Genomic DNA, 26,801 nt, shown 5'->3' on the forward strand with positions numbered 1-26,801 from the left:
GATGGATTGGGTTTGTCTGGAGAGCAGAAGAGGACTGGATCAGTAGTCTCTCAGGAGCATGTGGAGCTCAATAGAGAGAGAAAGAATATGTTCTTGTTCCTGTCCTGTTACAGAGGAACAAATCAAACCGTTTAGAAACAAGTCAATGGATATTTTATAAATCACTGAAGTCCAGCATTCACTTAAATATATACCCTAAGACATGTTTGTCCTGGTGATGAATTTAGCAATGTTCAGTGCTGGTAGCTGTGTTTGTCCTGTACTTACATTAGCCAACAAATAAAACTTCAGAAAACACTTAATGTTAGTGGAAAATTCTGTGTATTTTTTTGACTTATCCTGTTAACACACGTCTGTTTTACTCACTGTTTTCATGCGATATCATGCCATGGTGCATTATTTTTTTACCAGAACCTGTGCGTATTCCGTCTGTAATTGCTATTAAGTTCTGTAAATCTGTTCGGCTATATTCACAATTTAAAGCAGGATAGGTTTCGCGTATTTTTCCTCCCTCCTTTTTAATTGCATCTGTAAAACGATTAATTTTTAGCAAGGAGAGGTTTAATTGCTATAAGAGCATGAGCTAAGCCGGTGGTTCAACTCGATCCAGGGCAATTTTCTGCCTTTAGCATGAAAGCTATACTGCCTTGGGGCATTTCTGCGTTTTTCTGCACATACACTGTCTCTTTCACACACACACACACACACACACACGGACCGACTGAGGAGATCTGAGCATACCTCATATGCGAAGGAAATAGTTTAATTCATTCCTGCTTTCTAAAATCTCAAGAGAGTGACGTAGGATACATTTCTGTCTGTGATGTGAGAAACTTGTGTAATCTCAGTACGTGTATGGATGGTGGGGGAAATTCAAGACTCCAAATTGGGGATTAGAGCACAGGAAAGTGAAAAGAAATGAAGGTGGTATATAATTGGAAACTTATAAAAGCATATATGTATTTAAAGCAGGAAAATCTGGATTTATATGCATGACATCAGCAATACATTGACACAACATTGTATAACCAAACTAATCCGAATGAAACACAGTACAGGTGAACACACTCAGGCAACAAAATAATGGTAGTACAGGACAGACTGGAACAGAAACTGGAACAGAAACCTTTGTAAACATAAGCATGTGTATTTGGAAACTGTGGCATTAACAGTAAAATTCTCTCTCTCTCTCTCTCTCTCTCTCTCTCTCTCTCTCTCTCTATATATATATATATATATATATATATATATATATGTATATATATATATATATATATATATATATATATATATATATATATATATATATATATATATATACATAATATAGAAATATTATATGTAATATATGATATATATGACGATGACAATGCTACTGTGCACGAAGCCAGCTCCATGAAGATATGCTTCACATGGGTTGGAGTGTTGGAGTGGTAGATCTTGAATAGCCTGCTATAAAGCTCTAACCTCAACCCTATTGAGCACCTAGGCCTCTTCACCTCTCTTACATCAGAATCTGACTTTACTAAAACTCTTGTGTCTTAATGAGCCCAAATCTTCACAAGCACATTCCAAAATCTACTAATACATCTTACCATATGAGTGCTTATGAGGAGGAGCTTATTATAATAGAAATTGTGTATTAAATGTGGAATGTGATGTTCAGGTGTCCACAAACATTACAATTTTTTATCATCTTTGAACCATAGAATTGACACAAATTTGATCCCTTGCCTGTGCCACCTCTTTCCCCCAATCCACAGCGGTGATTGGTGAGCGCTTTATCCTCCTCTCATTGGTGGAAAAGAGCCAGGTGTGTCAGGTGTACCTTAGTAGGCGGAACCAGAGTTCACCTGAGCTTTCATCACGCCGTTTGGAGAAGCTCTCAGGTGCTGACATTAAGGTAACACACACACACACACACACATACACACACACACACACACACACACACACACACACACACACACACACACACACACACACACACAAACCCATGTACATTAGCACTTTGGGAAAAAGCCTTGACTGCTTTTAATTAGTGCCACAATGACGCCGTTTCCACCGAGCTCGGAGCAGTAATTACCAGCACACAGAGTGTATTTTTTATTTTTTATATATATATTTTTTCTCTCTGTTGGGTACTTTAATGCGCTCTCTAGAGCCAGAAAGCACTGACAAACACAATAACAATAATAACACTCACACAGCTTAAGAAAATGGCATTCGGTCTGATTTTCTTTGGAGTAATGAGTAGAGAAAATGCAGCTTCCTTTATGCGAAAGTTAAAATAATAATATTTTTTATATTGTGTATATTTTATATAGTAACCATGGGAACGGTTTGTCTAAACAAGACAGTTCAATATTGAATAACAGATAACCAACAGTCCAGTTTCAGTGGAAGGGTTGGAAAGATTGCTGATTGGATACAGTATTTAAAACTCTTGATAGTCTTGTTCATGAGAATGTAAAATTGTACAATGGTTTTTTCTTTTTTAGTTATAAAAAATTTTTTTTTTTTTAAAAAAAGTCCATATTTACAAAAATATGGACGTTTTAACGCATTTTTTATATTTTATACTTGGAAAATAAAACTTATCTTGAAGCAAATGTTATTGAATTATTTATTCTACAAAGTTTTTAACTTTATATTTCAAATATACTTTGTGTGTGTGCATGTGTGTGTGTGTATGTGTGTGTGTGTGTATATATATACAGTATGTATACAGTGCCTTGCAAAAGTATTGACCCCCCTTGGCATTTGTCCTATTTTGTTGCCTTACAACTTGGAATTAAAATTTATTTTTATTTGGATTTCATGTAATGGACATACTCAAAATAGTCCAAATTGGTGAAGTGAAATGAAAAAGATAACTTGTTTAAAAAAATTCTATAAAATAAATAACAGAAAAGTGGTGCGTGCATATGTATTCACCCCCTTTGCTATTAAGCCTCTAAATAAGATCTGGTGCAACCAATTACCTTCAGAAGTCACGTAATTACTTAAATAAAGTCCACCTGTGTGCAATCTAAGTGTCACATGATTTCAGTGTGTATATATATATATACACACACACCTGTTCTGAAAGGCCCCAGAGTCTGCAACACCACTAAGCAAGGGGCACCACCAAGCAAGCCGCATCATGAAGACCAAGGAGCAGGGACAAAGTTGTGGAGAAGTACAGATCAGGGTTGGGTTATAAAAAAATATCCAAAACTTTGAACATCCCACAGAGCACCATTAAAGCCATTATTAAAAAATGGAAAGAATATGGCACCACAAAAACCTGGAAAGAGGGGGCCGCCCACCAAAACTTACGGACCAGGCAAGGAGGGCATTAATCAGAGAGGCAACAAAGAGACCAAAGATAAGCCTGAAGGAGCTGCAAAGCTCCACAGCGGAGATTGGAGTATCTGTCCATAGGACCACTTTAAGCCGTACACTCTACAGAGCTGGGCTTTACGGAAGAGTGGCCAGAAAAAAGCCATTGCTTGAAGAAAAAATAAGCAAACGTTTGGTGTTTGCCAAAAGGCATGTGGGAGACACAATTCACCAGAGCTGCACAGGTTGTTGCTGGGATCCTCCTCCACTCCTCCATAATGACATCACGAAGCTGCTGGATGTCAGACGCATGGTGCATCTCCACATTCAGCTTTGAGGATGCCCCGCAGGTGCTCAATAGGATTCATGTCTGGAGACATACTTGGCCCCTCCTTCACCTTTACCTTTAGCAAGGCAGTTGTCATCTTGGCAGTGTGTTTGAGGTCGTTTTCATTTTGGAAACCTGATGTTCAGCCTAGTTTCTGAATAGAGGGCATTATATTCTGCTCCAGATTTTTACAGTACATGTTGAAATCCATGTTTCTCTCAATAAAACGCAGCTTCCCAGTACAGCAGCACTCATGCAGCCCCACCACCATGCTTGACTGTAGCAAGACAATTTTCTTGGTACTTTTCAACAGGGCTGGACACCATGTGAGCCCAACAAGTTTATCTTAATCTCATCAGACCACAGGGCATGGTTGGAGTAATTCATGATTTCGGACAGGTCGTCTTCAGCAAACTGTTTGCAGGCTTTCTTGTGAGCAGCTTCAGAAGTGTCTTCTTTCTGGGATGAAGGCCATGCAGAACGACTTGTTGCAGTGTCCAGCGTGTTGTTTCTGAGCACTGACAAGTGTACTGTAACTCAGTTTCCGGATGTTACTGATCTTCTTATAGCCTCAGACGTATTTGTTGGGAACAACAATTCTAATATTCGAAGGGTGTGGTTCCATTTTGAACATCCAGTGTTCAGTATGAGAGAATTGGACTCAAAGCACCAAATTTTAACTGCTTTAATACAAGATACACACATTTGTATGGTTCCGTCAAGCAGATATAAACATGAACATGATGAATAGGACACATGTCTTTGCATGATTCAACAACGTACAGCTGTTATCATTGAGGGTGTACTCACTTATGTTGCCAGTTATTTAGACAATAATGGCTGTGGCTGTATGTTGAGTTATTTTTAGAGAACAGTAAATCTGTACATTGACTCTAAAAATATATCCAATTTTCAATTCTATAGTATATATATATATATATATATATATATAAAATTTGGAATAAGTAGTGTTTAATTTTCATCTGATATTTATATTTGTGTATGAAATGTGTTATGAATTTTTTGAAAATAGTTTTCTCAATTTATTTATTTTTTATTATTATTATTTTTTTAAGTAAAATCCCCAGCATTGTGTTTTTTCTGGAAACACTGTTCTAGATATCATTAATTCATAATTGCTTGAATCTGTACATAAATAAAATGTGTGTGTGTGTGTGTGTGTGTGTGTGTGTGTGTGTGTGTGTGTGTGTGTGTGTGTGTGTGTGTGTGTGTGTGTGTGAGAGAGAGAGAGAGAGTCAGTTGAGAATTCTGCACATGTGGCGCCTGCATTTGTTTCACGAACACACAGCAAGTAAGCGGCATGGCGAGGTCAGAGGTCAAGTCCATCTCCTCTTCAGGGAAAACAGGTGCTCTCTGGCGTCCCTTTCTCTTTTTGTCCTGCGTTGCCCTATCGTTCTCGCTCTCGTGTACATCTAAAATGCGCTCCGGCATAAAATTCTTTTTTTCTCCAAGGTATTAACCCTGTTTAAAAAAAAAAAAAAAAAGAAAAGAGCAGCGACGATCACGTCTTTGGCCGCGTCTGATTGGTGAGAATGGCACAATAATGCAAGTGTGCCATGACTCTTTAACTCGCATGCATTTATCGCATTAGTGATGCGCTTTGTGGCGGCGGCACGAGTATGAAAGCAATCTCTCCTGCCATGAGTCTGGCTCCAGCAGCATGCTTCTGATAAGCGAGACCCCTTAATCGTCCTCCCAACTACCCCCACCCCAAAACACTGCCAACCCCCCCCCCCCGCCCCCCCCAAATGACCCCATAGGAGGCCCCGTCCGCTACCCGCTTCACCGGCCTAAGCCCGGAGCCTAATCCTCTCGAAAGTGGGTTCGATTATTGCTGACCGTCAAACGCGGGCCAGTTCGGCGGAGGAAAAAAAAGTGAGAGGGTAAAACGAGAGATTAAAAATGTTTTCCCTTTACCAGGTGTTGTTTATCAGCATTGAGCTCAGAGTTATTTTCTGTAATATTATTGTTCATTTGCCTTATGTGTTTACCCCTTGAGGCATCGTCATCCCGCCAAAAAAAAATTGCTGTTATTGCTGACCAGCAAACAGGCCAGATAGAGAAGGCAGTAAGTAAGAGGAGGAAATAAAAGTGAAGAGGAGGAAAGAGAGAAAAACGAGTCGAAAATGGTTTTATTCCACCGTGTTGTTGTTGTTGTTGTACAGGTTAGGCAATGTTTTCTGAATGTAGAACTTTCACTAATTATAGTTTTGTGAGGAATAAAACACTTCAAGGCATGCTCTTACAGGAAAATATTAATCTATTGGACGGTGTGATTAACAGAGTTTCCATGGCACGTCCTGACACTGTTCTTCATATTCCACAGGCATTAGTATTTATTTATGGAAATTGTTTATTATTTTTTTGTCGGCGATGGAAATTTACATGTGTAAGAATCAGTACAATGATATAAACCTCGTTCAGTGCGATTGTCGGAGCTGCTGTTATAGAAAATTAATCAACACTTTCTGGCCAATCAGAAGCAAGGATTTTGAGAAAAAGGGATTTAATTGAAAACATGCAACCGCAGGTTTGCAGAACGTGTGTGTGTTTGTGTGTTAATAGAAATGTCCTGGTTAAGCAGATCATCATGAGCCTAAATGAAGGCATAATGCAGAGTCTTGGCTGAAGCTCTATGCCCAGATACAGTACACACACACACACACACACACACACACACACACACACACACACACACACACACACACACACACACACAGAGCGGTGGCAGTGGGCTTTGAGACTCTTTTATGCTGGGAATGGAAAAGATAAGGCCATTATAATGGTCTGTATGGAGATGGCTTTGGCTGGCGAGGCTGAATAGAAGGATCACAGCAGCTGGACAACGTGGAAAGATTTTTCACAACACAATATTCACAACAGAATGGCATTGTAGTGTAAAGATATGTCAAATACCCAGGTTTTATCCTTCTAGCCAATGCCTGCTTGTTTTCTAGCCTTTGATTTAGCTGTTTATTGTTAGAATTTTAAAAAGTGTAAAAGAATTCAAACATTTGAAATAAATCTTTGATCCAAAAAAGTTCAAATAAATGCTGTATCGCTTTTAAATGGGCCGATACTCAACCGCATCATACCGTGTACTGGATATCTTTTAGATTAGCAATCAATATATAGTTGTAAATATATCATTTATTTATTGCAAATAAATAAATATGCTGTGGGCATTGAATATATGCAGTAGCTGTTGAGCAAATAACAGTAGAAGTGGTAAATAATGTAGCTGAAATACAACCTATATGTGTAAAAATAAATAAATAAATAAAATTCTATGTATAAAATATATGAAAAGTGTTTGTATATATTTAAAATATGTACCATGTGTTTTATATTTAAATATATAATTAAGTTAGGATATTGCTAAACATTCTATAGTGTTACATAGAACAATATTATATAATATTATATATAATATAGAATAATAATAATAATACTGTCGTATAAAACTATATAGAGTACTGCATCTTATTAGAAAAAACAACAGGAAAAACACCAAAACCTAATAAAAATTTTATCTGATGTAAAATTTGTTTATATTTTTTGTCTATAAAAAAATATATATAATTTTTTATTTTTTTTATTTTTTTTAAGAAGAAATGTGTTAAAAACCTTCGGTTTAAAGATCTAAAGATACTAAAACATCATAAAATGAGAAGAAATTGGCAGTGAACGGTCGAGAGGAGATACAATAGTAAAGCTCTGGTCTAAATTATTTAAAATTTAACAATAATGTTTATCAGTTTATGTTTTTTAGTTAGATTATATAAGTAAGGTTATCAGTCTACAATCTACAATCTTCATTTGTTTTTTTTTGTTGTTGTTGTTGTTTTTTTTGTTTTTCACTTTTAAGAGAAAACCATTTAACTTTTACAGTATGCACATATTCTATACCTTCACAGTCCAAGAATCCCATCCTATCACATCTTCACAGATCTATGTAGAATGTATAGATAGCCTATCGGATATGAATAAATGCTGAGTCATCCTTAAGTAATGTTTTCAAAAGCAGAAAGTGTGATTTATTTTTTTATATTTTTTCTTTTAAAGACCAATCATTTATGGAGGAAAAACATCTATTCACATAGTATCCAAAATGGTTTGGAGATTCAACTATATTTTAGTGAAATTAAGAACTTTCCGTAACTATGTGGTTTTTTATTGATTTAACATTACTGAACCAAAAAACTAACTTTTTTAAAAGTAAACCAGTCTTCATCTTTCCATCAGTAGAAGGAATCATTTTTATTCATTTGAACCTCTCTGGTGAATCCTAAATTTCATTTATTCATAAATCACCTGTACAAAGATATAACATCTTAAGATATTCAAATTTGGGTTACTAGGTTAGGTTGGCCATTTAGCTATTCTGTAGCTGCCTTTCAGTATGTTGGTCAATTTGAATGTTTTTCCTTTTTTCTTACTCTTTGGCTTGCAGGAGATTTTTCTAGCAATATATCAATTTTCCAGCTGTGGCCAAAACAATGGATGTGCGAGCCCTTAGCATCTCTAAACATGAGACTGTTTATGAATACAGGCTACAGGCTGTGAGCACGAATTTAGCTGTGTGTTAGCACCAGGAGATCTCATTAAGAATTTACCCCACAGAGCATACAAACCCAAAACTGCATGCTCCTAGAAATTAATAATGGAATGAAATTTGCTTTAAGTAAAAAAAAAAAAAAACACTATTAAAAACAATAGCCTGAAACCAAGCATCAGGTTGAGAAGCATTCGAAGCATGGGACTGTGGTCTTATGTGATCAAAAACTCTGAAACTTTTAAATGAATGCAGCAGAAATTTGACTTTGTATAGCAAAAACATTTTATACCTGAGGATTCACTGTGTATTTACTGTATAAGAATGAGCCCAACATAGAGTTGTGCAGATATAATACTGAAAACTTTTATCAGGTGTAATTGTTAAACGTGTTTTGTTCCTGTAATACTGTATGTATTAAGCTGTAAAAAAAAAAAAAAAAAAACTTTTTGTTTGCAGTAATCTCTGGATGACAGAATTCTGGCTTGGTTTGTTTATTTTGGTTCCCTTCCAGGTCTCATCCTTGGAGCTGGCAGGAGGAGGCGGTCGGCGTACGAGCAGGCGCGTGGCACTGAACCGTGCGCAGGACGTGGGTGTGTGCTGGTGGCAAGGCAGCCATGACGAAGTGTGGCCTTGGTCACCGTTGCCCAGTGCCTCAGAGCGGGCCAATCTGGTTCTGCTTGGATTTTCAGAAAGCCCCGGACTTATGGTACGTATACACAGTAAAAAAACAACAACACCATCCTACACATAAAAACCACACGTCCAAACAGTAAAAAAAAAAACCCTGCCATCCTTATGTTCTTGTCGTAAATCATGTACAAGTGCATGCAAAGCTCTTCAAATCAGTGGTGTGCGTTCTGCTGTTCAATAACGAGTTGATGATGTCTAAAGATGTCTCTACATTTCTGGACTTCTGAATAAGGTATGATGGTATCTAAAAGAGACTAGTTTTATAACATGCCAGCAGATGGCAGCACAAGCCTACACGCACAGTCTCAGGGAGCACCGAACTTCATAAAACAGTGTGCCAAAAGGCATCGTCCTGTGGACATCGGGAGCTGTGCAATTAGTGCCGTGAATGAGCCGACCTTCATGTCGAGGATCATCACCGGTGACGAAACTTGGGTGTACGGGTACGACCCTAAGACGAAGCAAAAGTTTTCACAGTGAAAGAGCCTATCATCTTTTAGAACGAAAAAGGCGAGGCAGATTCGCAGCTTTACCAAGTGGATGCTCATTGTCTTTTTGGACATTCGGGGCGCTGTGCATGGAGAATTCGTCCCCAGGGGACAGACCGTCAATTGCGAGGTCATCTAAGGCAGGACATTCAGTAAAAGAAACTAGACTTAAAAGTTTTTGATACCACCTCGTAGTCCAAAAGTTACAATGGTTCAACCTACGATTTTTCGATCTTTCGATAGTGATATAACAATAAAAAGCTAATTTTTTTTCCAATTTTCTTGTTTTGTTTCTCTTCTCTAAAATATAACACACTGAATACCATTATTTCAGACTCCTGGGTAGGCTGGACCATGTCTCAACTTACGATACAGGTAGTCCCAGACTTATGATGGAGATGATCCATCTTAATTTGAAAATATCGTAAGTCGAAACATGGCCTAGCCTTAATTTAGCAAAACAGAGCAATTAACAGAAGCGTAATGTAGAAATTATACAGTATATAAGTATGTGGCAGCGGCACGTGGACGAGAAGTGGTTCGCCAGTGGAGGGCGAAGCTGGACGCACTGTTTTAGTGTCCGGCGACGCCAATAAAATGGAACGAGACGAGAAAAATTGTGTTTAGAAACACCACAATCACAGAAAACATACGCGTCCACACGGAGACAACTGAACTCTGTCGAGCCCTGGCGAGAAAAAGGCAACTCAAATGCGTACGTCTTGGCAATGTCCCCCCGCATACACGCTGCCACGTTTGCCTGCCGTACAAAAATTGCGATATTTTTATAATTTCGTCGCACCGCTTTAGTCGTCGCAAGATTCACATGCAACACTTTTTGGGGAAAAAAATCCCCCACCAGGCACTTTCTTTTGCCGACGTATCAGAAATCATTTGTGAAAACGATTAAACAGACATCATTTCGCTCGACTTCGCTCGTTTGTTTCAGCAGTCACACGTAACCCTGTTCATGTTTAGAGAAGATCAGGACTGGAGCGTTCCAAATTGGAAACAAATGGCAGGAAAGCAGCAAAATGAAGACACTGTTTTGGAACGCACTCCATATTTATCTCCATCCTTCACCTAGGTTGAATGTTTTCTTTTTTTCTTCCCTTCTTTTCTTTTTTTTTCCCCCTACACCCCCCCCCTTTTTTCCCTTTCCTTTTCCTTTCCCCTGTTAAAGAACATTAAAGCGTTTCTGGTCTGCATCATTTCTAATTAAAGTGTTTGTTGTCATTCTCAGATCCGCAGTGTGAAATCAAGCTAGCAGTTTTACACGGGGAGCCGCGCGGCAAATCAAACGCGCGCGCATCTCGCGCACACACACACGCGCGCACTTCAATCACTTCAAGCTCATATATATGTGGCTTTTGTTAACTTTGCTATCTGCATGCTAAGCCAATTTTCTACTTAGTCTCCAGCATTTCGAAGGGTGCTTTCTTTTCCTTATGTGGTCTTAATTCCTAGCCCTGTTAGATAAGCACTGCCAGGAGACACACAAGGAGGGGGGGGGGCATTTATTTATGCAAACATTTAACATTTTTAATCATTTCCCCAGTTCCTTAAATGTGCTCATTTAAATGGGAGAGAATTTGGGTGCTGTGAACGTAAGATTGTTGTTTATGTTGGGTTTTTTCAATATTTCGAGTGGTTATCTTGCTGAAACCACTTTCCCCCTCTTTGTTTGATTTCCTGCTCTGTTTTTTTTTTTTTTTTTTTTTTTTTCTTCTTCACGTTTTAACGCGGAAGGCACTATACACCTGACTCAAAGCTGAACTGAAAAACATGACTGTCATTACATGCTCTTCAGGTTAGAATTAGAAGTGGTAAAAAGCATGCAAATGATTCTCTCCACTACTTTTAAAAGTAATTATAAAGGTCTGTCTTGTTATTTGTATATTTTTTTACTATAAACTTGTCCCTGCGATTGACATGACGCATAACGAGGTCATGTTTTCCCCCTATAAACGCGGGGGACGCATGTTGGGATGGCAGGAATATTTATTAAGCGCTCTGTGGTTGAGCTCGCGAGAGCAGCTGGGTTTCATGCCACGGCACCCCGACAAGCGGCTGTGCGATTCACACTTTCCGACTGCAGTCTGGACTGGAGAAGCTTTCATTATTCTGCTCCCATCATCTCTTTCCTCCACACACACACACACACACACACACACACACTCTCTCTCTCTCTCTCTCTCTCTCTCTCTCTCTGCTCTCTGAACTGGAAAATTGGCTCAAAAAGGGCCACTGCTGTGAACAAGGGCCGATGCTCAGCTGGACTTGGCTGGGTTTATCTTTCAAACCTTAAAAGAAAGTGCAAGGAAGAGAGAGGAAGACAAGAAAAGAATAGTTTTGACCAGTCACTGAAACCAATAACTAGTACAGCCCTATTTGCCACGGTTACTTCTCTCTCTCTCTCTCTCTCTCTCTCTCTCTCTCTCTCTCTCTCTCTCTCTCTCTCTCTCTCTTCTTTCTTTCTTTCTTTTTTACCCATCTTTCTCACCCCCTTCTTAAGATGCCGTTTATCTTTGTGAAATTGAATCTGTCATTGTTTCAGCAGCAGCTGTGGGATTTGTTGTGTGTGTGTGTGTGTGTGTGTGTGTGTGTGTGTGTGTGTGTGTGTGTGTGTGTGTGTGTGTGTGTGTGTGTAAGTGATTGAGAGACTGACTGCAGGTCTTAAGAAGGATCACCCTGTGAAGATGTTAAAGCTCTTAACGAAAAGCTCTCAAAATGGCCCCTCTCAATGTTGACTTGTCTTTTTGTTTGCATGTTTGTTTGTTTTAGTATTACCATGGCAAAGAGCTCTGAAGCACTCCCCTATTCTCCCGTTTTAATCTCTGAGAGAGAGAGAGAGAGAGAGAGAGAGAGAGAGATCCTGTACATATTACGTAGCTGAGAATGACCTCAAATGTGCTATTTCGCTATGATATCTTGAGAATGAAATGATTAGCAGAAATCGTTTGGCTGGGTTGAAGTTTTAGACTGCAGTCCTGTCAGGTCAGAGTATGCCCAGCAGCTCTGAAGTTCTAGTGTAACTTGGTTCTTGATCGAGTTGGATTGAATGGCTAAGTCAGGGGTATCCAATCTTTCTCACAAAGGGCTGGTGTGGGTGCAGGTTTTCATTCCAACCAATCCACACCGGATTCCATGTGTTTAGATCTTCATTTTCATGAATGAAAACCTGCATGCACATAGGCCCATAGTGGAAAAGATTGAACACCCCTGGGCCTAAGTGCTAGAAGCTTCTTGAGAATTTTCTACCAGGTTAGATGGTGTGTATTTTTGCAGGTTTGGCCACTTTGTTGTATGTATTATTATTGAGTGTCCTTTTTACTAGCACTAATAACCCACTGACTTAGACAACAACAAAGCTCAATACTATAACTAAACACCAGGGCTTCAGCTTTTTCCTGTGCTCCAGTCATTCAACCTGATAGAAAATTCACCATCTTAACAAAACGCTTTAATACTTTATTAGCTCAAGCAAACTTAGTAACAGACGAACTGCAAACTGATGTAATTTCCTTACCAGTACCAAATTTGATTAGATGTCAGGATAATTTGGGTTATATAGCCAATAATGGCATTAATACATCATACATAACATTTTTTTGCGCTGATTCTGTTCCCTAGTTCCCAAACTGTCTAGTTAGCCCAGCGACTAGCTAGCTGATCGTGAAGAAAATCAGCTTCAAATATGATGTACTTAAAAAGTCAATAAATGTAGGTGTTCAGTTTAGTTTTATCCATGTGAGGGACAGAATACAGATGGGAAGTTGTAGCTTAGAGGTTACAGCTATTTACAGTTTTTTTGTTCTAAATTGCATCTTCACTGTGTTACATTCGTTAAAAGCATCTTCCAAATGAAAATTGAAATTATGAGTAGAAAGTTTACAGGAACAAATATTTCATGGTGCCTAAAAAATCAGTTATTTCAGTTCATGTGTTCTGCATCAGTGGTTAATATGTGGACAGTAACCACAGAGCCTCAGTAGCTGCCAGCTGCCAGTGTTGATTAAAGCTTTGGTCCTCCAGGTCATGAATATGTTTTTCCAAAGACACACCTCTGCAGAACCACCAGTGTAACTGTACCTCCATATGTTGCACAAAATGCCACTTTTTGGCACACACACTTTGGCTCTGACAGTCTAGTGTAAAAGTGGTGCAACCCGCCATTCAAGTGCTTGGCCCCCTTTTAGTTACTATTCTTTACTGAAATCCTGATAGCCAGTGGTGGACAATATTGAAGTATACATAATTCATTACTGTACCTAAGTAGCTTTTTTTGCGTATCTGTACTTTACTGAAATATTTTCATTTGGGAAGACTTTAACTTTACTACATTTCAAAGTCAAAAATCATACTTTTTAATCGACTACATTTGGGAAATCAGTTGTTCCTTTCTATTTATGATCAGATAAAAACGCAACTGGTCAAGCACACAGCAAGCCACCAATCAGGGTAAAGCGCAAGCTTTGTTTTGAGAGGTTTGATTGCCGCTTGGTGGCATCTACTTAGCACGAACATACAGTGTAACTCAAGTAAATGGTTTCTGACAGCATGCCACTGCAGAACTACTGTACCTCCATTCCATTGGAGAAGCTGCTTCAGGCTTCATGGGAGCCTTCTTGGTCGGCCTGGTCAGAAGGGCTAGTTTATTAGTGTTGATCAATCCTGGTGCCTGATTCCTACCAGTCTGGGCATTCTTTCTAAATGCATGCGACTCACTTGATTCAACTAATCAGCTAATTCACAAGGTCATTTTGAAGCCTAAAAACACCAAAGTCTTCTCATGGTTCTCTATGAGCAAGATTATGAAATTCTGTCCAAGTGTGGGGGGCCTCAGTGTTGCCCTGCCATTCGGTAGTCAGTGCCATTGTAGTCCGTATATAATGAGCAAGCCAAACGCGATAATGGAAAGAAAGACAACATTAAGATGAAATCTTTAGAAAAACTAGTGTCACAAAGGAAAACCTGTCCTCCTGTGTGTGACACCACTGTGATTAGAAATCATTAGTCTTACAAATTGGCGTCTATAAGAACATTACTGAGTGTTTTGAAAGAATGTTAAGTATATTGTGAACGAGACTTTTGATAGGCACAAAACAGTCTTTATGTTGAGTGCAGGGGTTCTTGGGTACAAATTTATAGCACCCGGGTGAGTTTTGACATTTAAGAAAGACTGAGACTGTTTTTTGGAAGATCAAATCTATAAAGTTAAGAAAACTAAATGTAAATTAAGAACAGCATCTGGATGCTGGTTAGACCTTAAATTGTTGTTCTGTCTAGTTAATCTTTCCTTTTAGCAATTAACATTTGGCGTCAAGAATTGATCTTGTTAGTCAATTGCAGTCAGTACAAACCTTATTAGTGGCTTGTTTGCTTTAGGGCAGTTTCTTTTTCAAATTGTTCGGTGTTTTCCTGGTGTTAGTTGTCTGTAGTTGGGGCAGGTGTGCCTCAGCAGGTTAGTCTCTGTGGAGCTCTGGCTCATATCCGGAGCCCTCCGTGCTGTCAGCACTATCGCCTCCACCCCCCTCACGCACTCCCTCATACGTCCATCAGCCCTCCCAAACCCTCCTTCCTGGCCCCCCTGGGGAGCATCGGGAAACAGCCTGGAGGGATTAGGGCTAAACAAGAGCTGCAAAAACGCAGGCCTCATCCTTTGCTTCCATACAGAGGCTGTGGGCAACCTGCTTAATTCTGTCACTGCTGCTGGCACTGCCAAATATGCTACCGCCTGTGCCAAACCACATCTCTCTCTCTCTCTCTCTCTCTCTCTCTCTCTCTCTCTCTCTCTCTCTCTCTCTCTCTCTCTCTCTCTCTCACTGCCTCCTGGTCTCTCACATCTCCATCGCTTTCACCGTCTTATCTCTCTCCATCTGTCAATCTCTAAACTGTTCTCCTTTTTTCTTTCTCGCTTTGTCTAAATACAAAACAAACTGCACACGCTCGACAATTGCCCAAACCTGATCACTTTCCCAACTTTTTAGCCAAGTATGTGATTTTATATGCTTATGAATTCCTGTGTGTATCTGTGATAGCGTTTGTGCCAGAGTATGCTGGCGAGAATTTGACACTGACACTAATATCATCGGTTGTGCCCGCTAACCAGAGCACGGGTTAGGATGAAATGTTGCATGCCGATTATTCACTTTCACAAGCGTGATAAAGCTCTCAACAGGATCTGTCATTCCACCACTGGCTCTGAAAATACTGAGAGGCAGTGTGCTAAGCGCATGTGCTGCTGTGGAGGCAGTTTTGTAGTGATCATGTGGTTGACCAAAATTGTCATTGAAAGTGAAGAATTACTAAAAGTGAAGAATTCAATAATTACGCCTATTTGGCTAGAATATAAAAACAGCCAAACTAAGATATTTTCTATAGATATTGTATTTTCTGTTCTCATGATAATTTTAATACTTGACACTTGGTCAATAAAGATAAACTGCATTCTGGACGTTTTTTCGGTTTAGAAACACTCTTCAGCAACTTATAAAACTTTTTTTTAAATCTTTAATTAATTTTTAAAGTTCTAATGTTTTTCTTTAAACCTTTTATTTAAATTATTCAGCTCCCTAATAGATTGTACCAAGGACTAGGTACCAAAACAGAGGTGATCGAACTTTAGCTGTGGCTGCTCGTAAGCTGTGAAACAATTTGCTTTTTAATATAAGTAGAGCTGTTGCTATTGATTATCATAGTGATCGAGTATTCTACTGATTATTCCAACGATTCGTTGAGTAATCGGATAAGAAGTACTTTTTCTTTATTAAAGAGCAATACTAAATATGCATGAGAAAACAAGACGGGGCTCTTAAAATGAACAAGTAACTTGTTTTCTTAGTAACTTTTTATTTTTATTTTTATATATTTTTATAAATATCTGTGAATACCTATTTAGTGCTTTTAATAGCCGTATTACATCAAAATACAAATAAATAAATAAAAAATCATGAATTAAAAAAAATTCACATTACTCTTAAAAAAATAAAAAAATTAATAAATAAAATAAAATAAATAAATAGAGTAAACACATTGTATTTTGTTTTCTTTGTTTTAGTTTGGAAACTTTGGCCCGAATCCTATGGAAGCCCGTTTTCGCCACTTAAAGAAAAAGTTTTCCCAATTCCGACTTTTTTCTCTCAATTCTGGCTTCATTCCTCGCAATTCTGACCTTATTACTCGTAAACAGTCGACATTTCTGGTGCATCCACTGGTAACCATGTTGTAGGTCTGAAGTTTGAAGCTGTTGGTGTATGAACGAGTCTCTTCTGCTTCATCTGTCTTGTTCCGTTTCCTTCAGAGCTGATTGTTAGAAAGGATTCTCTCCAGGGATCAGAGGCTAAGTTTAATACCATGCGATTCTATTGACTGTAGCCCATTTCATTTTCAATGTGTAAAGCGAATTGCGATGAAAAATAGCCTCGCAAACTGTGGCGGAAAACAGGCTTCTATATGGATCTTCTCCTCAGCCCTCGCTGTTCTTTTACCCTGTTCCTCCATTTCTCCTTGTGTAGTTAAATAGACTAAACAAATATTGTAATCGAATTACTCAAGTTACTCGAGAAATCGTTACAGCCCTAAATATAAGGTCAGCCTCAAATCTGGCTACTTTAAATTCTTTGTTAAAAATCCTTTTTTCTTTCTTTCAATTCCTAAAGATTGTTAATTTTTAGTTATTTTCCACGTGTGTTTTTTGATAGATACTTGTTTTAATGCTCTATTTTGTTTTTATTAGTATTTTTTTTATTGTAAAGCACTTTGTTAAAGGCTTCTATATAAATAAACTTTTGATTGAAAGACAAAATTAAATTTGCTGTTAATGAGGAACATGAAGGTGAACTTAAAGTTCTTTTCCACTTTAGGTGAAAAACTACAGGTGACTAATTTCTAGACTGATTTTAGTTCCTGGAAATTCATGCATTAGTTTCACTCGAATAAATTTTTTACAGAATGACCAACCCTTTCACACATTTGTAGGATGCATATGTTTTTATGCAAGTGGAAAGAATATGAAAACTCTAAAAGATCCACCATGTGCAAAATATATATTTTTAGTATTTTCTTTTGTTTTTCTGCTTGGATTCTATTTAGTAGAATTTGTTCATGTCCCTCTATATTTGTTTAGGTGCTGAGCTTCATACGCACCAGTGGCGAACCTTTGGACTGTTGCTTCAGCTTGACCCAACCCTACCAGATCCTCACCGTGGAGCTACACAAGGAGGCCCACAGCTCCACTGCAGAACTTCATGAGGAGGCCAATCGTTCCAACATGGAGTTTCATGAGGAGTCTCGAATTGCTCAAACATGTGTGTATGAGTGCACTCGAGGACGTTTGCAGCGCCTCTCTGCTACAGCTTTACCTTCTGTTCCTGTGTCCTGGTGCCGTGACCCAAGTGAGCGTTGGCTTCTGCTGGGTCTCCAGGACTCCTCTGTGTTGCTTCTTCACACTGAAACTGGCCTTCAGACTCGAGTCACCTGCCCTATGCTCCCCTCTCTACTGGTATGGCACCCAGAAGGAGGTTTGATTGTAGTGGCTGGGGGTCAGGGTGAGCTGCAGTGCTTTGATTTAGGGCTCAGTCCTCTCCGACTACAGCTCGTGTTTGAGGAGGAAGTCATCGGGACAAGTCTGCAGCTGGATAAGCATGTAAAAATCCCCGGTGGGTTGGAGTGTGTGGAGTGGGCACACTCATCTATGTCACAGGTAGGGATGAGTCCAAATTTTATTGATTTAAAAAGAATTGTTATGGTTAGTAAAAAAAAGTAAAAAAAAAAAAAAAAAAAGAGGGGGGAGAGCAAATTCCAAAAAGGTAAATAATTCTACTGTGACTACTCTTCTTGCTTAGTACATTTTAAATAAGTTATTCTTAAAGTGAAGGTATAGAATTATAGATTACTGTATGTAATGCAATTATGCAGCTTAATGTATGCAATTCTGATAAACAGGGTTAATTTCTGAAATATGTTATTCTGTAAAATCGTATCTTATCCCATATCATTTAGATTTTTTACTTACTTACTTACTTTTCTTACTTTTCTATTACTTAACCTGCATAACCTCTTGCTATCAAACACAATTTGGCTTAAGACTGCATGTTACATTCTCCTTTTAACATCTAGTGCAAAGGGGAGTAACATGGTGTATTTGTTTTTATGTCTGGAAGTAAAGGACGTATTTGAGACCAGTAGTACCTTAGGTTCTGTTTTTACTCACCTGTGCATAATACAAATGACTAAAATCATAAAAAAGTACTATATTCATTGTGAAAGGGAAAAGAAAATGAACTATTCGGCAATAGAATAGAGTACATTATAGCGGTGAATATCGAAGGTGGACTCTATTACAGTGCCAAATTAAAGAAAAGAACAAAACAACTTCCCTGTCTATATACAAGCTGGCTTATCAAAAATGAAATGGATAGCACTAATCTTTATCCAAGTATGTCTATACAAAGGAACACTATAGGAATATAGAGGCGAAACTACCTGTAGACACAACTCGATTTGGAACAGCAAACAAGGTAGTGGTGTAGAGTCGGGAAGGGAATGTACAAAAAAGTCAATTGCTAGCACTAAAATTAGCACAAAAATTGCACGTACAAACAGGGTTACAGTAGCAAAACACTCTACCGACTTTGCTTGCCCTAACGACCCTTTCCGCTTCCGTGGCTGGGCTTTAATCCTGGAAGCTCTGTCTTCATTTTTGTGTCACCATCCCTGATTTGTGCAGCAATTTTCAATAATCCACCAATGAAAGAAAACTGCACCTGTAATTAGGAAAGACAAGATGAAAGGGACCAAAAAGGCATAAGAGAAACAAATAAATTGTGTGCGCCACTACGGTAAGTAACACGTCATGACAGAGGTCTAGGTATTTGGGTCAGGTGATCTGGGCCATATAGTTAATTGCACCAAGCAAAACGTTATTCAAGGTGGCTGAATTCATGACTAGTTGTATGGTGTTTAGCTGTAGGGTGAAGTTTTATTCAAAATCTATTACCAATTTGCAGTCACACAGTTTCCTTAACCACATCAGCAATTTCTTTGTGAGTTCAGAGAAAGAAAAGACACCAATTCTTTGCTTCAGTACTAAATACTAACTGCTTTAAGTGTTACTTCCTTATATTTTTTAAGACATTAAGCTAAAGAAGATGAAGTTTTGAATAATGTTTATAAAATCTGAAAAAAAGAAACAACTTGAAGAAAAATAAAACACATTTTGTCTCCCAGGGGGCCGAGGGGCTGGAAGTGCATGATCTCCTGATGCTCAGGTTCCACAGAGGTCCAATGGCTGCTCTGAAACTCAGACTAGGTGAGTGTGTTTTTGTGTGTGTTAGAGAGAGTTTCAAGGTCAAGATTCTTATCCTAGTCATACAGTAAACTCAGTTCTCTGTCAGAAATGAGAAAGAAAGACATTCTAAGGCCACCGATGCATTGTGATGCTTTTTCCTTTTCAAAAAATGATTCACAGTGGCTAAGCATCCCATGGGGAGCCAGACAGAGTTTGCCAATTAAACATGGCCTGCCTCAAAAGAGTTGAATTGCATCTTCAGAGCAGGAAGAGACCGCATGTAATTAAAAACCTGCAGAAAAAAAGAATAAACAGAAAGAAAGGAGCTGTAGTTCTTTTGTCTTGATCTTGAGCCAAAGTTTGGCTGCAGAAAGCAAGAGCGCACCTTCCACCAGTCATAATTTCAAGAATTGTGCAAGTCTCGTTTGTTTTGCCTGCTGTATTTGTTTGTTAGCATGTTCGTCATGCACAAGGAGCAGCTTTGTTTATTGACTTAATTCATTAGGACGGCTACATGATAGAGGGAGCGGAACGCAAGCAGCGGTGAAGAAAGTCTTGGAAGAACTCCAGAATTTTTGATGACGTCTTGTTTTTTTTTTAGTTATCTTTCGTGGGCACACGCTGGCTGCTGTCGGAGCATTTCGCCATGTGGATGTGCAGCTGGCCATTTCAGACAGATGACAGAATGAGAGGGAGGGGAAAGAAACAGCTTAATTTACAAGCACTAATCAAAGGGAAAGAAAATTGTGTAAAATTTGCGGAATTTTGTGTCATATAGAACGCTTGGTGTGTGTGTGTGTGTGTGTGCGCGTGTGTGAGGGGGGGTACTTACTTTTGTGAGATACTATAGGGAAAACAACCTGGGAGCATTGTATTCATTAGAGCCTAAGACGAAATACAATGTTTATATTCCTGATTTTTGTGCATCTGTGCTCACAGGAATCGGAGGAGTGTCGCTTTTTTTTAATCTCTGCCTCCTGCTTCATCCTCTATTTGCATAAATGTCTATGCACAGTCAGAGTTCGTAGGCCCTCTAATTCCTCGCTCTGCTCGCGTATTAGCTACATTAGCGTCTCCTCAGGGCTTCGCAGGGGGGCGCGATGCTAATTGGCCCTCTTGTAATTTCAATCGGGCTCTGCCTTCCTCCTCGAAATCAATTACACAGTGATGTGGCCTTCAGCTCACCCACCCAAAAACGAATCCGTTTAGATAGAGATGGTGGTCTGAGGTGAGATGTGGATGAGTGTGTATTGTATGTATGCCGTTTTAGGAGAATAATCCAAAATGGAGTGACGTGGTTGCGGCCTGACGTGAAGCAAATTCACCATTATCATCATCTAGAACCAGATTATTTTCCAGGAACAGCATGCGCTGAAGTGATTTATTCCTCTCATTACAATTATATTCTTTCTTTAGTTATTGCTTAAGCACCTATAAACGGCTTTCATCTTCTAATGAGACAGAACAACTTCTGTTCTTTTGTTATTATTGGACTCTGATTATGTTGATATTTATGATTTAATTGTCCTCTGATCATTTATGATTATTGTCCTCTGGTCACACTCAGGTGTGGTGTTATAGAAAATAAATCAGACTTGAGAATTCAGCAGTGCTGTGGTATTATAATAACTTCTACTATTTAAAGCACACCTGATGACGTCTTTATCCTATTAGAAATCCCATAAGAGTAACTTTATTGGTCCAAAAGGAAATTCTTGAAATATTGGTATCAGTGAAAATTTTATTTTTTTTAAAATATGTGTACTCTGTTTATAGCGCAAATGAACGAGCTCATATTCCGGTGTCTGCTTAGAGTATTATATTTTCTTATAATTTAGTTTAAAATGACATTATATTGTTAGATTGTATTTTTGGTAAGGAGATAGGTGTCTCTCTCTCTCAACAATTTCCTCACTTTCCTCTCGAAATATTTCTTGCGACCTATTTCTGACTACACTTTTTACTCAAGTTAAAGTAAAGAAGTTTGGGCTCTGACATGTACTTAAGTAAAACATAGCCATTACTGCTACCTGTTTTAGTGTCACGCTGGTAACTGAACCTCACCTCATATTAATATAATAATACAAAATCATTTAAAATGTTGTTACCTAATGAATGTATCCACTAAACAACCACCATGTAGAACACAAGCAGAGAAAAGATGATGATGATCAGTGAAGTCTCTGTTCTCAGTCATGTTTAAATCACTGACACTCTCTGTCTCATCCACATTAACCCCAGACTTCTTGTTACCTTCTGTCCTGCTCATTGTGAGCTTTGTAAACTGGTCTACATCTGTGGTGTGTGAGAGCCAGGAAATGATACACAAGTGGTAGATTTAAAAAGTCATGCAATGACAAGAAAAATATTGATTGTGTCGGCAAATAGATTAAAACTAAAATAACGAGCCTGGATTTTAAATGTATGGAGTAATAAATGCAGATATTTATGTAAAAAAATTTAATGAGTGAAGGTAAAAAGTTGTTTGAAAAATAAATAGTGAAGTACCAGAAAAATCTACTTAAGTACTGTAATTTCTGGACTATACAGCACACCCATATATAAGTCACACCTGTCTATAAGCCGCAGGTGTCTACACTAATGTACTTTACACAGGCTTTAACGAATGACACGTTACACACGGTGTAACAGGTGAAATATGTTGCGCTTCCTTTAGGAGCATAGCGGTATTTTGGGAATAGCCTGCCACTGCATTTTTTCCGGTATTACTGCGTGTGTTCAAGACTGAGGAATATGTCCTTATTATTTTCTGATGCTCATTTCTAAGTTTCTTTGACTAACCCGTAACGCTGTTGCCAAGAATAATAAAAAAAGCTCGAGTTTTGGAAAGCTGTCTGTGCTTATATGATTTCTGTTGTAACTGGAGTTAGCGAGCTCTCCCTTCACCCAGACTCAACGCGTTACAACAACTTGTATCTAGACAGTAGCCGACCAAGAAAGTCATTGTTCACTGTCTTCCTCCTTCCTTTCACAACTATTTCTCTTGAGAGTTTATCTTTTGGCATTGTCGTACGTTTCAAAAAAACCTTTTTTCTCCCGATGCCGTGCAGCTCAGAACACAGGTGAGGTGCGTTTTTTCGTTTCCGTTCAGAAAATTCATTGGTCTAATGTTACGGGGTTCAGTTTTTTGCCTTGAAGTTTGTGAAACCGGGAAAAACCCAGGAAAAATGAATGTTAGCCGCTTCGTTGTTTAAGCCGCAGGGTTCAAAACGTGGGAAAAAAGTAGCGGCTTATAGTCCGAAAAATACTTTGTACTTCCAGTACCTGAGAATCACTGTTTTAGTCGATTGCACTGATCGAGTTTTGCTGAAAAATACACTATATGGACATATTTAGGACCTGACTTTTCCTGCCAAAGTTGGACAATTGTAAAGGATGTCTTTGGATGCTTTAGCAATAAACAAACCTGTTCTCCATCATGACAATGCCCCTGTGCAAACTCCATGAAGATAAATTATACATTAGTTGTCTGTTATAAAGCTCTGACCTCAACCCTTTTGACCATTGGTACCTGAATTCACTAACTAAAAAGCACATAGGAATCTTATTAAGGTGTCCACAAACCTTTGATCATATAATGTAACACAAATCGGTGAAGACTGTGGATTTGTTTTGATGAACTGTGCAGCTGTGTGTAGGTGATAAAAAAAAAAAAAAAAAGTATTTAATTGATAGACAAGTGTTCAATTGCATATTTATATGTCTGGGTTTTTTTTATTTAGTTTTGTGTATCATTGTTTAAAAACGAATATTTTGTATTAATGTAGACCTGGTTTTGTGTATGTCCCATGTTGAAATGCAGACAAGGTTAACTATCGCTCTGTTTGGGTCAAGAGGTTCAAACACCATTACATTATTAAAGCATGCTTTTGTGTGTGTGTGTGTGTGTGTGTGTATCCAGTGCCTCTGGTGATCACTGCATATTATGATCACAGCTGCTAGCACTTGTAGAACCCTAATGAAGAGACTGAGAGAGGCTGAGATGTGTGTAAGAGAAACAGAGGGAGGGATCAGGTGGTGGGAGGTAAAGAGAGAAATGTGTGTTTGCATGTGTGTGTCAGTGCCCTGTGATAGACTGTTATTCTGTCCAGGGCAAAATCATGAATTGCCCCAAATGTTACCGGGGGTAGAATCCCTGACTACGGCGCTGACCGAGATATAAAGCACTTCATTAAGATGAATAAATAAATAAACAATGGAAAAGGCCTTGAATGGCTGTTCGAATTAAATATCATATTGATATATTTTGTTCTTCAAGCAAGTTAGGAGATGTTTAGCATTTATGGATGGAGTCTCTAATGTCAGCACTTTTTCTGCTTCTGTGATTGTTGCTTTATGTTGTTTTATGTAGCACCTGGGTTCTGGAGGAACGTTGTTTTATTTCACTGTGTACTGCATCAGCTATATATGGTTGAAATGAAAATAAAAGTTACTTGACTTGACTTGTAGCAGTCAGAGTTAAAGGTGTAACTTGAAGTGTTTCGAAATGAGGATTGTGTTTTGTAGCAACACACACACACACACACACACACACACACACACACACACACACACACATTGCTGGTCACTAGACAGGTCTTCATTAAAATGTGTGCTATCCATCCATCCATCCTTCCTTCCATATGTATGCATGCATGTCTGTCTGTCTGTCTGTCTGTCTGTCTGTCTGTCTGGCCATCCTTCTATCCATTCATTTATGCTCCCATGCATGTTTTTTTGTTTATTATATATATATTTCTTACCAGCAGGTAAATTTGCAGTCCGGGAAATGAGAGTCAAGTCAAGAGGCTTTAATTGTCATTTCTACTATACACAACGGTACACAGTACACAGTAAAAACGAGACAACGTTCCTCCGGAAACCTGGTGCTACACTAAACAACAACATAGAGCTACAACACAAAACAAGACTACATAAAGTGCATCGAGTGCAACCGAGTGCAAACAGTGCAGACAAAAAACAGTACAGACAGACAAATAAATCAACCTCCTAAAAACTGCTTTCAGCACAAATGTGTTTATGTAAAAACACTTGTTTAAAACTAACAAAAGATTTAAAAGTATTAAATACATTTATGAAATACTATCATTATTGTTTAGTTATAGTCATTAATCTATATAAATAATAACGACATCATGATTGTTCTGGGTAATAGTGTTCTCTTCTTCTTCTTCTTCTTCTTCCTCCACTTCTTCTTCTTTCGGCTTCTCCTATTAGGGAGCCTCAGCGGATCATCCGTGTCCATACCCCGTTTTCTACATCTGCCTTTTTCAAACCAACTACCTGCATGTCTTCCCTTACCACATCCATTAACCTCCTTCTTGGTCTTCCTCTTTTCCTCCATCCTGTCAGCTCCATCATCAGCATTCTTCTACTGATATACCCCATGTCCATGTCCATGTCTCTGCACATGTCCAAACCATCTCAATCACACTTCACACAATCATCTTTATTCCCCTGTAGTTACTGCAGGTCTGCACATCTCCCTTATTCTTAAAGATCGGTACAATCACACTCCTTCTCCATTCCTCAGGGATCTTCTCACATTCCAAAATCTTGTTGAACAATCCGGGTAAAAACTCCACTGCCATCTCTCCTAAACATCTCCATGCTTCTACCAGTATGTCATCTGGTCCAACCGACTTTTCACTCGTCATCCTCTTAATCGCTGCTCTCACTTCCTCCTTACTAATCCTATCCACTTCCTGCTTCAATATCTCCACACCATCCAACCTCCTCTCTCTCTCACTTTCCTCGTTCATCAGCTGCTCAAAATACTCCCTCCATCTTCTCAACACACTCTCCTCACTAGTCAACACATTTCCCTCTCCATCCTTTATTGCTTTAACTTGCAACTTCCCAGCTCGGTCCCTCTGCCTGGCCAATCGGTATAAATCATTTTCTTATTCTTTATTGTCCAACTTCTCATACAGCTCATTATATGCCTTTTCCTTAGCTTTTATTACATCCCTCTTTACCTGCTGCCGCATCTCCTTGTACTCCTGCCTCCTTTTCTCATCACTCTGTCGATCCCACTTCTGTTTCTCCAACCTCTTTCTCCTTATGCTCTCCTGCATTTCCTCATTCCACCACCACGTCTCTTTGTCTTTCTTTCTATTTCCAGATGTCACACCAAGCACATTTCTAGCTGCCTCCCTCATCACTCCTGCAGTAGTTACCCAATCACCCAACACCTCTTCACCACCACTGAGCCCCTCTCTGACCTCTTCCCTGAACCTCACACTAGTCTTCCTCCATCAGTTTCCACCATCTTATTCTTCTTTCAGTCTTCACTCTCTTTCTCCTCTTCTTCACCACCAAAACCATCCGATGCTGTCTAGCTACACTGTCCCCTGCCAACACCTTACAGTCTCCTATCTCCTTCAGGTTGCATCTCCTTCATAGAACATAGTCCACCTGTGTGCACCTTCCCCCACTCTTATAGGTCACCCTATGCTCCTCCTTCTTCTTAAAATAAGTGTCACCACTGCCATTTCCATCCTTTTAGCAAAATCTACCACCACCTGTCCTTCCACATTCCTCTCCTTAAAGCCATACCTACCCATCACCTCCTCATCACCTTTGTTCCCTTCACCTACATGCCCATTAAAGTCTGCCCCAATCACTAATCGTTAATTTCTGTGTACACCTTCTACCACTTCATCTAATTCACTCCGGAATATTTTCCTTCTCCTCCATCTCACAACCCACTTGTGGAGCATAAGCACTGATGACATTTATCATCACTCCTTCAACTTCCAGCTTCACGTTCATCACCCTATCAGAAACTCTCTTCACCTCCACTTCACTCTTACTGTACTCTTCCTTCAGAATCACCCCTACACCATTTCTCTTTCCATCCACACCATGAAAGAACAGTTTAAACCCACCTCCAATGTTCCTGGCCTTACTCCCTTTCCACTTGGTCTATTGAACACACAACATATCTACCTTTCTTCTCTTCATCATATCATGTAATAAAGCAGTGCGATATCTAAAACAGCACACTATATGTCATATGTGTAGAAGAATTGTAGCTGTGTGTGTGTGTGTGTGTGTGTGTGTGTGTTGTGTCTTTAG

General features: G+C 38.9%; 1 protein-coding gene across 3 annotated transcripts in view; it reads left to right on the plus strand.

The window, feature by feature from the left end:
* wdpcp (WD repeat containing planar cell polarity effector) overlaps positions 1-26,801 on the plus strand; it is an 88,978-nt gene that overhangs the window by 38,698 nt on the left and 23,479 nt on the right. For all 3 annotated transcript variants that reach the window (XM_083544657.1, XM_083544655.1, XM_083544656.1), the window contains exons 9-12: positions 1,764-1,903; positions 8,743-8,937; positions 17,538-18,113; positions 19,640-19,721. In XM_083544657.1, the coding sequence (XP_083400783.1) occupies positions 1,764-1,903; positions 8,743-8,937; positions 17,538-18,113; positions 19,640-19,721 (993 nt within the window). The remainder of the gene's footprint in view (positions 1-1,763; positions 1,904-8,742; positions 8,938-17,537; positions 18,114-19,639; positions 19,722-26,801) is intronic.

This window comes from Silurus aristotelis (assembly GCF_946808225.1).
Source record: "Silurus aristotelis genome assembly, chromosome: 6".
Lineage (NCBI taxonomy): Eukaryota > Metazoa > Chordata > Actinopteri > Siluriformes > Siluridae > Silurus > Silurus aristotelis.